Consider the following 14,262-nt stretch of genomic DNA (forward strand, 5'->3'; position numbering starts at 1 on the left):
TGCCTGCTTTGATGGCTGTGCGCTGTACTGGAAGGGCTGTTCATTCCAGCTGGGCATTTGTGGCACTTTCACATACTACACAATCAAATCTTAACTGCTCGGCTGTTTCAGAGCTTCTTTGTCTACCTTTTTTTGCAATGTGTCTTACAGGTCAAATATAATTTATTTTCATGCTGCACAAGTATATGTGTGTATTTTCACATATATAATATAGATGTTAGTATAAAGGATGTAACTGCAGCTCCCCACGTTTGTCTGCTTCGTGTAGAGAGTGCTCAATTAATCTCAAAAGTAGATGATGACAGGTAATAGGCTGTTAACAACGTGGTTTATACTAATGAGCAGTTGATCAGCTCCGTTCTTTGGTTTAGCTGATTAAGTGGTGCTTTTATAGCAACATTTGAAAAAACTTGTGTTTAGATCCTGTCCATGTAAATATACAGGGTTATAGATGAGAGTGGATTGAAAATGGAACTGTTCCTCTCTTTCCAGTCAGGATGAGAGGAAAAAACGCACGTTCAGAGACTATACTGGTCAGAAGATCACGCTTGAAGCTGTCTTGAACACTGTGTGCAAGAAATGTGGTTGCAAAGGTACATTCATGCAGTGTTGTCTTGTTCTTTTGAATTAGCCTTGTTCTAACCAGGTAGCGAGCGACCTGTAGATAGGATTGTACTGACAGGTGTCTCATAGTATAAGGACTGAATTTTGCTTCCGCATGTCTCTTAGAGGAGAACCACATTTTCTGTCACTTGTTACAAAAAGGAAAGACTTAGCTGAACTCCTTTTCTAAAGGTTTGTTTCTTAATCGCATCCCTTTGAGCTTCCTATGAAGAACCTTCCTACCAAGTACAGGTTCAGTACAGGTTCCCTCCTTGCAGTATTTGTGTTCACGTGTTTTGTAGCTGAGGTTTCATTCCTGTTTTCCATTTTAAGAAGTTAACATGTGCATTCAGCAGATGATTTCATTCCGAAGAACTATCAGTGGAAATTTCTTCCCGGATCCGTTGTTGGGAACATGGTGTTAGCTTGTGAGTGGTATCTTAGAGCTGAAAACAAACGTTTGGGTTTTTTTAACTTGGTGAAACTTTTGTGTTTTGCCTGGTACAGCAATGGGAAGTTGGCTTAGGTGATGCCTTTTCAGTAGCTTTTTGCAAGTTGCTGAGGCATAAAGTTTTTTGTATGTGGAGCTTTTGTTGCACCCTTCTTGTCTTACGGTATTCAGCCAGAGAGATAAATAGTTAAGCTGGAGTTAATGCTATGCTGGAGAAGGTTAATAATGAATATGATTCTCTTTAGTGGTAGGTAACCATCTTTAAAATACCATTTTCATATGCCATCTTCAAAACACCATTTTAAAGAATTCCCAATACCTTAAACTGGATTCTGCGTATTTCCAGTCTGCTTTTTAAAGATGGTGTCTACTTGTAACAGGCAGGCAGATGCTGTCTATCTGCAGTTTCCACTAAAACTGTTAGTAGGTCAACTTTGATGTCTCCAGAACCAGAATGAGCTGATTTCCTCTGCCTGTGGCTTTGGGGTCTGATTTACCAGGTGCCTATCACACCAATTTACTCCCTTTGCCATACACTCTTCGATGCTGCTTAGGCCCTTGCACAGACACGTTTTTACCAATTGCCCTATTGAGACATGAGTGTCTTAGTTGTTGCCTGACTCATCTTCCCAGAATGACCTGAGTTGCATTTGCATGTTAAACTAGCTGAAATGGTAGGACTAAGAATGTAGATTCTCTTAGTGTGACTAGTAACAAAAAGATAATTGGTAGTACTTCAGGTGTCTGGAATGCAGTGGTTTAAAAAAAATAGGGGGTGGGTTGCTCCTCAAACACTATTTTACAGGTCATTTTGCAAAGGAGTGTTTTGTGCAGCCTGGAGGTACCAAATACAGCCTCATTCCAGAAGAGGAGGAAGAGGAGGTGGCAGCAGCAGGATATGAAAGAGATAAAAAGACCAGCGTGGCCGAGGATTCTTCAAAAAAAAGGAAAAAGGTACGAGGTGCCCTACTGCTGGCCTGGAAAAGGGAGCCAGATAATTTGTTCTGTGTAGTTACATCTGTCGTTTACTGTAGCAGCATGGTAATGAGTTGCCAGTTCTGGGCTGAGAAGGTGGCTCAGTTTTGTGCAGATTCTGTAGCAAAACAGGAGTCTCCTCTGCAGACTTTTAAAGTAATTCTTATACTTTCTCCCGTTATTCCTGTTAAACAGTCTTTAAGATGGTTTTGTGCTATAATGCACAGTCTTCAAAAGAGATTTCTCACAGTGAGAAAAGGATTATTATTTTTTCTTTGTCTTTGTGCAGCTCTGTAGAAGTTGCTTCAGTTTCCTGGATTTCTGTGATTCTTGCCAACAACCCTGTTTCCCCTCCTTTCTCACTACCCTTGCCATAGCACCTTTCTTTAGTCTGAACTAAATGCCCTGCTGCCTTGCTACAGCGAGTATCCTGACCCAGCCAGTGCCATGTGAGCCAGGCTTATCTGCCCATGCTGGGGGAAAATTGCTGGTTGTATTTGCACAAGGAGCATGCTCCATTTCCAGGCTCTAGAGCAATTTTTGTCTAAATGTCAAGAGGTAAGAAACCTTTTGTGTCCAGTGTTTGAACTCTGGCTTCAGAGCATGCTGGTGTAAAACGTGGGGGAGACCTGAATCCAAACCCAGGAGTGTTTGGTGATCAGTCTGTTTATACAGCAAATGAGTATTCCAGCACCAGACTTCAGTAAATAAACTTTCATCAGCCACTTCACAAGTGGCATCCAACTTTTAATTACACTTCCAGAGCCCCCTTTTTATTTTCCTTTCTTTCTCTTTCCAGCCCTGTGGCCTGTCTGTATCCCTGGAGAGAGGCAACAGGGAGAAAAGGTGGTGGATTTAGTGTTTACAGGAGAGGGACAAGGACTGTGTTAGCAATTGCGTAGTGAGGACTAACTTCTGAGGGCTTTGCTCTCCCAGTCTCGCTGTGGAGTTAAACCAGTACTGGTGCAAGTAGGAGAGACTGCAGCTGCTGGCAGTAGGGAATGGAGGAGTCTGTTTTGATGGCAACACTCAGACCAGTCCAGAGTGACTGACACTGGTAGCTGAGTCTCACCTCCAGTGACATTTTTCACTGGTAATGTGGCTTCTGGATCTTTGGTATGCTCTCAATTCAGCGAGGAGTAGCTGGGGCTGTTTGTGGGGTTGTAGGTGAGGACAGCACCAGAGTAAAGAGCCAGGTGTGTCGTGACCTTCCTTGTGTCAGCCCCTGCCCTGTTGCACGCCTGTTTCTGCCCTACAGTCAGTACACAACGAAGTTAGCGTTAATTTGGTTTGCAGTTCTTGTTTGCTCAGTAGTGCTCTGGGTAGCCGCTTCAGTAGTGGGAATGGGATCTCTCTTGACTGTAGCTCCTGTAGCCTGGTTCCATCCTGAGATGTGCTTTGCTTCCCCACGACGTAGGGTCTTATTCATGAATGTCTTGGACTTGTCTGCAGCATGTTGTTATGCTGCGATAGAAAACGCACATAATCTTGTTTCTATTCTGGTCTTGGAAGCAAATTGAATGTGATTGAACCAAGTTGTCTCCCAGATCCCAGGCCAGCTGCGACCCTCACCTTTCCAGACTCCAGATGTCAGGTTCTCTCTTGTGTGGAGCGGTGTGAGGGCAGGCCATCAGTAATACTGCAGCAGGGCTGGCTTCTCCCACCTTGGGTTTGCTTCTCTGTAGCAGCAATGAAGGTTTGTCTGTTAGAGGCTTGTGTAACTGCTATTTAAGTGGTATGGGGGAAAAATCGCGCAAAGAGGTGTGCAAATAGCTCATTATCCTATCAGTGCCCATCCACCAAGGTGGGGAGTTCCTGTGGAGTCTTGCCTGGCTGAGACTACAGGATATGTGGGTCGCTGTCCTGAATTTGTTACTAATTTTTGGGGGGTCTGTGAATTAACAGCCTTCCTTTAAATCTTGCCTGTTCCTTTGATCTTCCTCCCTTCTCAAGGAGGAGATCAAAAGTTTTCAGATGTTTTCCAGTGCTGGAAAATAAAACTTTGAGCTTTTTAGAGGCAGGATGTGGGATCCTCGAAATGAATAGCTCCCTTGTTGTCTGGAGTGCCTGCTGTGATCTTGTCTGGGAGCTTCCCTGCTTGCCTGGAGCCCCACGGGGACTTACACAAAGTAGAAATAGCTCAGTCTACCTCTTAACAGTTGCCTTGCTGACCCCATCCCATCTGATGTTTGTAACATAAATGGAGAGCTTGTATTTTTAAATGAATAGATAGGAAACTGCTATCTACCAAGCATCCATTTAGTGTCGTAGCGATGGTATTAACATTTCTGGTTGTTCGTTGTCAACATTTTCTGTTTCCTTGATCTGATGCTTCCTTGCAGTCCCCAGGAGCTCTTCACTCCCCAGACTCCTCTCCTTACAGAGATATACCGGGGTCCTCGCTCCCTTTTCTCTCAGCTTGCCTTCCCAATGGTTCCTCAGTTCCTCGCTTCCCTCCTGCCTGAGCCCCACAGCATTTACAGGGGTAAGAGACAACTGGAGGCTTCAAGTCTCTGCACTGGCCCAGGCTTCTGGTGTGACTGAGGGCACAAGTCTTTCTTGTGACAGATCACCCTGTTAGTATCCTGCACATGAGAGCACTGTCCTGTCTCCTCTAATCCCTGAGAAAATAAGCAACTTGAGGGAGAAGCGGAGATGGTGCTGTCTCACCGGAGATCATTGTCTCCGAGGAGTCGCTGACAGATGCGCAGGCACGTGGTTGCGACCCTTTTGCTTTTACCCTTTGGGTCAAAGGGTGAAGGAGCTCCTATGGGAACACGGCAGCAAGTCTGTGCTGAGCTCCTGCTGAGAAGAAATTAACCCTTCTGATTCTCTCCTGTGTATCTTTCAAGAAAAGATCTGCAGTTTCAACACCCGGAGTAACCCCATTAATTTGAATTCTACAAAGGTGTCCCATCTTCGGCTCAGATACATTGATTAACTTACTTATCCCTGGGATAGTTTTGTGACCATCATTGGAACTGCATACTAAATGTGACCTGTGGTGGCTTTTCAGCAGACTTTGCTGCTCTTTCTCCTGTTGTGTAAAAGATTTCCAGGCAATCTGCTTGCAGATGTTGTCTCTTCATGTAAAAACCACACCTTCTTAATTGTTTGATTTGTTCAGTGACCTGTAGTCCATCAAGCCTTAGCCCACCCTTGCTTGTAGCTGGTACTTGTTTTACTAGTTATTAAATGGCATTAGCTCAGGGCACAGCTCTTCACACACTATGCTGTTCTGTTCTTGTCCTTATCTGTGCTTTTCTGAACTTTGCTGTATTTATTTAATGACCATAGATTGGATTCTTCTCATCAGCTTAATTCTGAGGAGTCCTCAAACAAAGGATGCAATAATACCTTTAGATTTACATAATGAATCTTGTTTGGAAATGAATTGGGTGCTGGAATTTCACTTTTTTCTTTTTTCTTTTTTTTTTTTTTTTCCCCTCTAAGAATTAAAAAACCCTAGAAGGAATACTGGCACCTCTCTGGAGATGCAGAAAGACCTATATCTAGAAATCCATTCTAATTTTTCACAAGGACAGACGTCAAGTCTCTGAATGAGACCATAACTCCACCAAAGGGTCTGGTGAAAAATATTTAAACTTTTGGAGAGTTCTGGACACTCCCCTCTTATCTCAAAATCGAATACCTTTAGAAGGAATGAACTGTTGTAACATTCTTAAAGCAACTTTCCTTACAAAGGACAGGAGAGATCCTGGTGTGCTAATATGGTCTCTTCTTCGTGTCAGCTTTTTTAAAAATAACTAGAGCAGTAGAAGAACCAGTGCTATCAGGCTGTAGCCCAGCCTATTGCTCTTCTGCATGCCAGCTCCCAACATGGGTTTTATAGATTATAAGATTTTGAAGCAAATTTGTTCTGTTTTGGTAGAATCGTAATCGCTACATAAATTAGACAGGACGTGCAAGGAATCTTTAAAGTGCAGGTCTTGATACTTGTTAGCGCTCTACATCTTTACATGGGGAGTCTGCCTGGGCAAAATCCACCCAAAATATTGATGCAAATGCAGTGTTTGCAGTTCTGGGGGAGTGCCTGGGTGTGCCTGAGTGCTGAGTTGAGCAGCCATCAACAGCTGTCAGTTCAGGAGACCAGTTTGAAGCTCAAGGGTGCAGCAGGGCTTTGCTGCTGTTGCTGGAGGCAGAAATCTGGCCTTGCAATGCCCTCTCTATCCATAACCCAGAGAAATACTCCTGCTTGCACAACAGTGAGTCGACTGGTAACCAGCAGAGTGCTTGTCTCCCAGTACCTGGATGCTGGAGTTTAAAGAAATTTGTGGTCTAAGGATGCTGCTTGTGCAGAATGATTTCACAGCTTCCCTGCCTCCTGCTGCAGAAAACATTAAGCTCTTCTGTTGCTGGCTTGCTCTGTGCAGAATTTGCAGTCTGGGTTGTGCTAATGCTCTAGTGCTTGCATTACTGCACTGGAAGTACTCTTTCTGTGGTGGTGTGAGCACTTTTGCTGTTAGAAGCCCCCCAAAAAGAGGAAACGGAGGTGGGTTTTCTGGTTTGGGATTTTTTTTTTTTTTTTCAGCCAGCACAATGTCCACGTGTGTACTTTTATTTCCCCTGTAATCCTGAAGGAACTGGCGTGACATCCTGTCCCGTCTTCAGCCTTCACAGGCTGAGAAAGTTTCCCAAGCTCTGGAATGAAACTTTGTTAGTTGTTAAGGTCTTGTCAAACTTTCTCACCATGTGCCCAGGCTGGAAAAGCTTGAGAAAATTCTCCTTGCTGCATCCCCTTCTCTAGAAGATTTAACTCTTTAGCACCCTCTTCTTCTAAAGACTGTTGCAACTTGCTTCTCCCTTTGTCTGTGGGTAGGGGACTTTGTAGTGAGTCTGGTATTGTCCCACAGGAAAACTTAGACTGTCACATTTTGGGTGACATCAATGATCATAGTGCTATTGTGGAGCTGCAAAAAACTGGTACCTGCCGAGGCTCTGGTAGGTATCTCAGTCTCTTCCCAGGAGTCCCAGAGGACTCTGCTTGATGTTCAGCTCCGAGCCATGCGTTGTCTTTATTCTTCCACCTCCCTAAAAGCCTTGTTCTGTTTCACATTAAATAAGCTCCTAGCTCCCTTCCTTTGTTGTCCCTAATTGATAGCCTGTATTTGGTGCTACAACACACAGTCTATGATAAACTGATGTCTTTAGCTGGACCTTTTGTGTTTCCACTCTTACAGGAGAATGTTGTTTTTAAATGAAATGTAGACAGACTTGGCTTGTCTTCCCTTAAGCCAGTATATTAATCTTCATGTGGAAACCGCACTTGTCTGGAAGTGGCTGAAGCTAATGGAAGAAATGTCTTGTGGGGAGGAGAGGGGAACCCAGCCTCCTCTGTGCTCTCCGCATTCAGACACTGCTTTTTCCCTGGGCTATTTTAAGACAATTTGCATTTCAGGGGAAGGTTGGGGGTGACACCAGAGGGCTACCGGCAACCCTGTGCCCTTGCTGTTAACGCATACGTAAATACAGCATGGGCTTGGCTTTAATGTGCTCGCCTGCCTTGTGAGCTACCTGAGCACCTCCAAGCTTAAGCAGATGAAGCAGGGTCAGGATGTAACAGCCAGTTACTACAGGTTTGGTTTTTTGTTTCCCCTGTCTTTGCCTCATTTTTCATGCTGGGCTCAGCAGCTGCTTCTGGCTTCTGTTTCAGAGAGATGAATGCTGGTTTCTAAGCTTGGACTCTTCTGGGTGAATGTGCACATGCTGCTGTGTTTTGGGCTTCCTTCTGAGTCTTCTTCATGTGGATGTTTTCCAACCCATTTCCAGCCAGGGTTGTTCTTTTCCCATGGGTGGGGTGGGTGTGTAACAAACAGGCCTAAGGCAGCACTGGCAGATGCCCGAGGGAACAGGGAGTATCTCACACCGGACCCACAAAACCAGTGTCAGCGCTGGGTTCAAACCTTTAGTCCCCATGGCCAGTCCTGGATGTGTGGGAGCAGGTGGAAATACTTGCCCACACGAATCATTCTGATTTTGTACAGGTACCTCGTGTGTATCTGTGGCTAATTGCCACTCTTCCCTTATCTAACCATGTGTTCATTTTCTCTCCCTTGGATTAGCTTCTGGGGTGGCTGTGGGTGTCCGCAGCAGCTGACCAAGGAGGGCGGCCTTCCTGAGGGCTCGTCCTGCCTGTAGTCCTGTGACTGGCATGACCATGCCCTTGAGCTTGCTGCTGCTTTCTGCTTCCTCATGAAATGAGTGCATGGCACTAACAGCCCTGCCAAGGCAGGGGTGACTTGCAGCAAGCCTCTCCCAGTAAAACTCTCTGCATGCCCAAGGGTGGCCTTGAGGTCATTGGGGACACTCTTGGCAAAGAAAATAATCGGAGCTGTTCGCTTGGGGGCTCCAGGCTTCTCCCATTACACTCCCTTCTGCAGTGGAATGTAAAACACGTTTGTGTTATGTTTGGGACTGTCATTTGACCGCCGTCGGTCTCCTATTGTGCTGCTCCCCAAAGCCCGTGCGCAGCCGTGCTTCAAACAAGCTGTCGTTCAACCTCTTTAAATTAGGGTGGTGGTGGGAGGAAACATGGCTTTTTGTCTGGCTAACCAAGACTCCTTTTCCTGGTCTAGTGAAGTGAATGGCCTAGGCTTCTCCCACCTGTTAATGTGGGCTCAGCAAACTCGTTACCTCTGCTAATGGAGAGCTCAGCCCTCCAGAGGTGGTGGCCAGCATGGGAGGCAGTGCCATGGCCATGGCTCCTTGCTCATGCTCTGCTTCGAGAGCTCACTTTGACCCCCAGCTGTGGTGCTGCTGTGCCATCTCATGCAGGGAATGTTTTTACAGACCCAGGGTGACACCCATCTACAGGAGATGCGTCCAGTAAAGATAAAGTATAGTATGTGCAGGGGGAAAGGAGCTGGGCTGTGACTGGCGGATGAAACCTCATCTCATGCAGCAAGCAGTAGTGCGTGTATCGCTGGCACCTGGCTGCATAGCTAAATTACGGAAGAGAAAACGATGCTGGATTGCAGCAAGGTTGGGGAAGATTGTGCCCAGTCTTATGGGTGCCTCAGTTGCAGAGCAGGGAGCACACGTGGATCACCCAGGAAGGTGCAGCTTGCTTGCCGCAGCAGTGCTGGCCTGTGGCTTTGCCAGCTGGGTTGCCTTCCTCGCCGGTGTTGTTGAAGCCTATCGCAGGCAATCACACGGGCTTGGGTTGCCTTGCTGGCCCATCTCTGCTTCATGAAACCCTCTTCTGCTTCTTTCCTCGTGTCCTCTTTATGTCCTTGAATAGAATGAAAAATTCACGATAGCCATTTTCACAGGAAGGTCTGTCTTTGGTATTGATGTGACATGGATGAGGTCAGTGGATTCTCCTCAGGGGCCAATGTTGCTGGGCTTGGATGGAAAGCTGGAGCCCTTACTGATCTTGGCAATCTTGAAGTGCTTTATGTTAAGCCTGTGCAAAATATTAAAATTACTCTTTTTTGTGAGGCCTCTCACCTGCATGCTGCTTTCCTTCACTTCCCAGGACCAAGGGGCATTAGAGAAAATACCTCATTTTTGCAGGACAGGCATTGCTTTTTCAAAGCATCTTCCTAAAATACACCTGAAAAAAATGTCTTCCGTCTTGTTCCAAGAGTTGATCTGTGTGATGGTTTTGCAGGTTTTCAGAGAATTAGAAAGGTGAGTTGTGCTGGGATCAGATTTGGATGTTTGTTTATTTGTGCACAAGAGCCCACCACTCTGGCTGATGCCTTCTGAACCACTTGTGTTCCTGGTACCCGGAGCACTCGGCTTGGTGCCATTAGGCTGCCTGGGCACTGGGAGGGCATGGCTGGCTCCTGAGAGCTGCGGTCAGCCCTTCTCCTCCTGCTCCTTGCTGGAAAGGGGTGAAGCACTGGGCAGAGTGGGGCTGGCGGCTGAGCTGTGTGTGTTGCCAGCACAGGCGGATCAGATCCTCTCCCACAGTACTGCTTTCTAATTAAATGTATACAAATTGCTATACTGCATCATTAAATAGTCTTTATCTGCTTTGGGATGCTCTGCCCAATGTGATTCCAGGGGAAGGTGCTGATCTCTGAGTAATCTCTGCTTGGTAGTTCCTGTCAGATGCCTCAAAATGGAGGGATTAGATCCCTTTCAGAGTTCCTTACAAGCTTTATTCCAGCACCAGCTGTTCTTATTCTGCATCTCCACATCAGGTCTTGAGCTCTGTGTAGCTGTTGCTTCAGGGCTTTGCAGAAACACAGCCCCGTGAGGCTCAGTGCTGCCCCTGGACTCTGCCTGTGTGCCGGGGGAAAGCTGCCAGAGCAGGAAAGGGTGCAATCTGTTTTGAGATTGTGTAAAGAGTTGCTGCTTGCAGAAGGGCGCTTTCCTCATGCTGGCTCCCCTCCAGGGACGACTGCGAGGAACTCTGACTGGCATTTCTTGGGCTTGGGCTTTCGGGCAAGGAGAAGGGCGTGTTGTCGTTAGTGCTCCAGTGCATCCACACTCATTTCCTGGCAGTCTGTGGGCTGATGATGGTGTGGGGAAGCAGGGATGGCCCTCATGTCCAGCTGGCTATTTATAAGCCCATTTCATTGGCAAAAAGGTTTCATCCTGCCAACCTCGATTAGTAAAGAATAGCCTTAAATAATGGAGTAAGCTCTGACCGTGGAGGGATGGCAAGGACTCTCTTCTGATTTGACTAACAGTTCTCAGGCTTGAATTTACATTTTGACACTCCCTTGCTGTACCCTGCCCAGTGCAGCTGTGGACCAGCAGCGATGGTTAAATCCTGATTCACTGGGGCAGGAGCTGTGTGCACCTTCCCTGTTGGACAGGCTCGCCCCTGTCGCAGCTTGTAAGGCATTCACTACAGAAAATGTCTTGCTGCCCTGGTGAGCACAAGTGCCAGTTTTCGTGTGTGCAAGGCTTTCTATTTATTTTTCTTCATTTGCTAGGAGAAGAAGAAGAAAAAGAAGCACAAGAATAAGCCGTCCTCCGATTCGGACTCAGACAGCTCCGACTCAGACAGCGATGAGGCTCAGCTGGCCAGCAAGAGGACCAAGCACTCGGTGAAGCCCAGCAAGGCACAGAAGAAGAAGAAGAAAAAGAAGCATAAGAAGAAGCCTCGGGACTGAGCAGGCAGGCGGGGGTACCGGCGTTGTGAGTCCCTGGTGCACACCATGAGGAGCCAGTGGAGTGGAATCGGCGTGCCCCTTGCTCCAGGGACAAGGAGTTTCCTTCTCCTAAAAGTAACACTCGGCATGTGGTGTTACAGGTGGTGACTTTGATATAAGTTGTTCTGTCTTACCCTGGACACAGGCTGCCGTTTTCTCCCACTGGTAGGCACTCCTGCCAAAATTGGCTAATTATACCCCGTCATCAGCAACTCTCCCATCATCCTATAGCCTCATGTTTTGCTGGGTAAGCTGCCAGCGCTCGGCAGCTGCCCCAGGCAGTGCGGCCTAGCCGCACTGAGCCTGCATGGCATCAGCCCTGGTCCAGTTGCCTGTAAAAGGTGGAGCTGCACAGCTGTGCCCTCCCTGCCCATCCCCACACCGCGCTCGGGGACAGGGGTGCTTGTTGCTGGGCTCTGCGATGGGGCTGCGTCCTCCTGGCTGGTAACAGTGCAGAGCCACTTGGCTTTGGTCCCCAAACCCTCCCCAGCCTCGCTCGTTTTGTCTGCAAACACACGGGGAGTGGAAGAGTAAGAAATGAGTGGGGGGAGTGGAGATATTTTAAGTAATCATTAACTGTGGCATGTTTGCCGCCTTCGTAAGTGATGGAAAATAAGTCTCTTCGGTCTCCAGTTGTACTTTGTACTGGGTCTTTTATACATTCCACACTTCATCTTGGGCAGTGAAAAAATAGGACTAGCTGTGCAGGAGGGGATGTGGCCTGCGTTAAAGGGTTTTTCTGAAAGTCCTGGCTGCTTTTAGAGGTTCCCTGGGGGCTGAAGGGGGTGTGTGATGAGGTAACACCTCCGAGAAGCCTGGTGCCTTCTGGTAAGGAGCAGCTGGAGCATAAATCTTGTAACTGGAGCTGAAGGTCAGGGGGAAGGGATGGCAGAGGGCCGGGCTGTCCTGCACCGGGTTCAGGGTTGCTCTGGACTGCAGTGACCGCAGGGGAAGTCTGCCGGGAGCAGCCTGTCCCTGCCGGGGCAGATGTGCCAAATGCGGGGAGCAGAGTTGCTGCCTCTGCCCTACAGGGAAGCAGGAGTGGGGCTGGTGATTGCCTGTTGGTGTAGCGGGAGGAGGACTCGGCATTGCTGGAGCCTGCCTGCCCCTTCTCCTTGTTCTTTGCCCTTTCCAGTGCTTCTCGCCCCAGTTTCCCATGGCTGAGTCCCCCCTTTTGGGCTTGTTCCCTTCCCAAACGCAGATGCAAAGGGCTCATGACCTTGATTCCTGGCTCGGCTGCTGCCGGGTGTGCACCATCAGCTGATGCTTTGGCAGAGAGCACCTGCCTGGGTCGGTGGTGGAAAGATTGCTCCTGCTAGGATGGAGTGTGCCTGGATCCCGGATGATTGATGGCAGGGCTGCAGTGGGAGTAAATTAATATTCCTGCCAGAAAAGCATATTTCTAACCATAACCACCTCTTATTTCCACAGCTTAGAGAACCAGCTAAGGTGGGCTGCTGGGATCACTGGTGGTTTAACCCCCTGTGCTGGTCTGGGCTGGGGTAGAGTTAATTTTCTCCACAGTAGCTGGTATGGGGCTGTGGTTTGGATTTGTGCTGAAAACAGTGTTGAGAACCTCGGGATGTGTTTGTTCCTGCCGAGCAGGGCTGACACAGAGCCAAGGCCGTTTCTGCCTCTCACCCCACCAGTGTTGGGCTGGGGGGCACAAGGAGCTGGGAGGGGGCGTGGCCAGGACAGCTGACCCCGACTGACCCCAGGGGTACCCCACCATATGATGTCATGCTCAGCACGTAAAGCTGGGGGAAGGAGGAGGAAACGGGGGGGGGACATCTGGAACGACAGCATTTGTCTTCCCAAGTCACCGTTCCGCAGGATGGAGCCCGGCTGTCCTGGGGATGGCTGAGCACCCGCCTGCCCATGGGGAGTGGGGAATGAATTCCTTGTGTTGCTTTGGTTGTGCGCGTGGCTTTTGCTTTCCCTATTAACCTGCCTGTATCTCAACCCAGGAGTTTTCTCACTTGTACTCTTCCAATTTTCTCCCCCATCCCACCAGAGGGGAGTGAGTGAGTGGCTGCTAGGGGCTGAGCTTCCAGCTGGGGTTAAACCACAGCAGTAACCCAAGCCACCAATACAGCAATACTTCTTTTAAAGTCACTGGGACAAGGCATGAGATGAAATACATTTGTCTGCAGCTTCCCGGTGCCAGCTGAATTGGCTGTTGTCCTCTTCATCTGGTGCACGGGTGATTAACTTGGGAGGTGGAGTCACGTACTCAGCACTCTTACCCTGGGACATAACGTAGGGAAGCTTTCAGTGATGGGATGTGCTGTGTAGTGCTGCATCTTTACTGGGAACCTGTGCAGTGGTGATGTAATTTCTCCTGAGCTCTGTAATATTTTTGCATATGTGGCTGTGAAGTCTGGAGCATCCTCCCCAGCAGGAGTTACGGGTCTGCTCTCACCGAAAACCAACATTCCCCGTTCTGAGGAAAGGAAGGGGATTGTGACGTAGCGTCTTGTTTAAATGCTTTGGTGCAAGCCCCTTCTCTAAAGGAGGCCTCAGTAACTGCTGATGTTAGAGGTTCTTCCTCTGGTGAGTCCCACGTGTTGTCCTGTCAGATAGATTTGTTGCTGTGCCAGCTGCAGTGCTGTAGGTATCCCCAGGTGGGATGGTGGCTGGGCAGGAGAAGGCCTCACCTGCTCCCTGCAGCCCTGCTGCCCCTGGCCCCTGCTGTGAGCCGGAGGAGGAAGGGGCATGGACTCACCAGGAGCTGTGGGGGATTGGTTGGAGTGGCCCTGGGTACTGGTGCAGCTCCTGGCTTAGCCCCAGGCTGGCCTTTGGCTGGATTTTGCTGAGTGCAGCCCTGGGGCCCTTTGGCTTGGGTGGGCTGGAGCCCAACCCTTCATGTCCCTGCAGGCAACTCCCCGCCCCGGGTGTCGGGACAGTGACTGTGAGACTGTAGAGATAGGAGGAGGTAACTTGAAAAGATGTATTATGGAGAACAACAAGCAGGGTATCATTACTTATTCCTGTACCAGTGTATTCCTACCTCTCGGATGCGTCCTGGCTACCCAAGCTCTCTGCTATTTTCCAGTCCAGCCCCCGCCAGGGTCCAGCCCCGTCGCCGGCAGCTGTGGGGCT

At 48.5% G+C, this 14,262-nt stretch overlaps 1 protein-coding gene across 1 annotated transcript in view; it reads left to right on the top strand.

The window, feature by feature from the left end:
• ZCCHC17 (zinc finger CCHC-type containing 17) overlaps nucleotides 1-11,261 on the top strand; it is a gene marked incomplete at its 5' end in the record, with an annotated part of 15,908 nt that extends 4,647 nt beyond the window's left edge. The window contains 3 exons of the mRNA XM_035901308.1: nucleotides 493-593; nucleotides 1,860-2,008; nucleotides 10,942-11,261. Of these exons, the coding sequence (XP_035757201.1) occupies nucleotides 493-593; nucleotides 1,860-2,008; nucleotides 10,942-11,121 (430 nt within the window). The remainder of the gene's footprint in view (nucleotides 1-492; nucleotides 594-1,859; nucleotides 2,009-10,941) is intronic.
• Nucleotides 11,262-14,262: the final 3,001 nt, after the last annotated feature.

The sequence above is a fragment of the Egretta garzetta genome, unplaced genomic scaffold (assembly GCF_000687185.1).
Source record: "Egretta garzetta isolate BGI_Z169 unplaced genomic scaffold, ASM68718v1 scaffold368, whole genome shotgun sequence".
NCBI classification, from domain to species: Eukaryota; Metazoa; Chordata; class Aves; order Pelecaniformes; family Ardeidae; genus Egretta; species Egretta garzetta.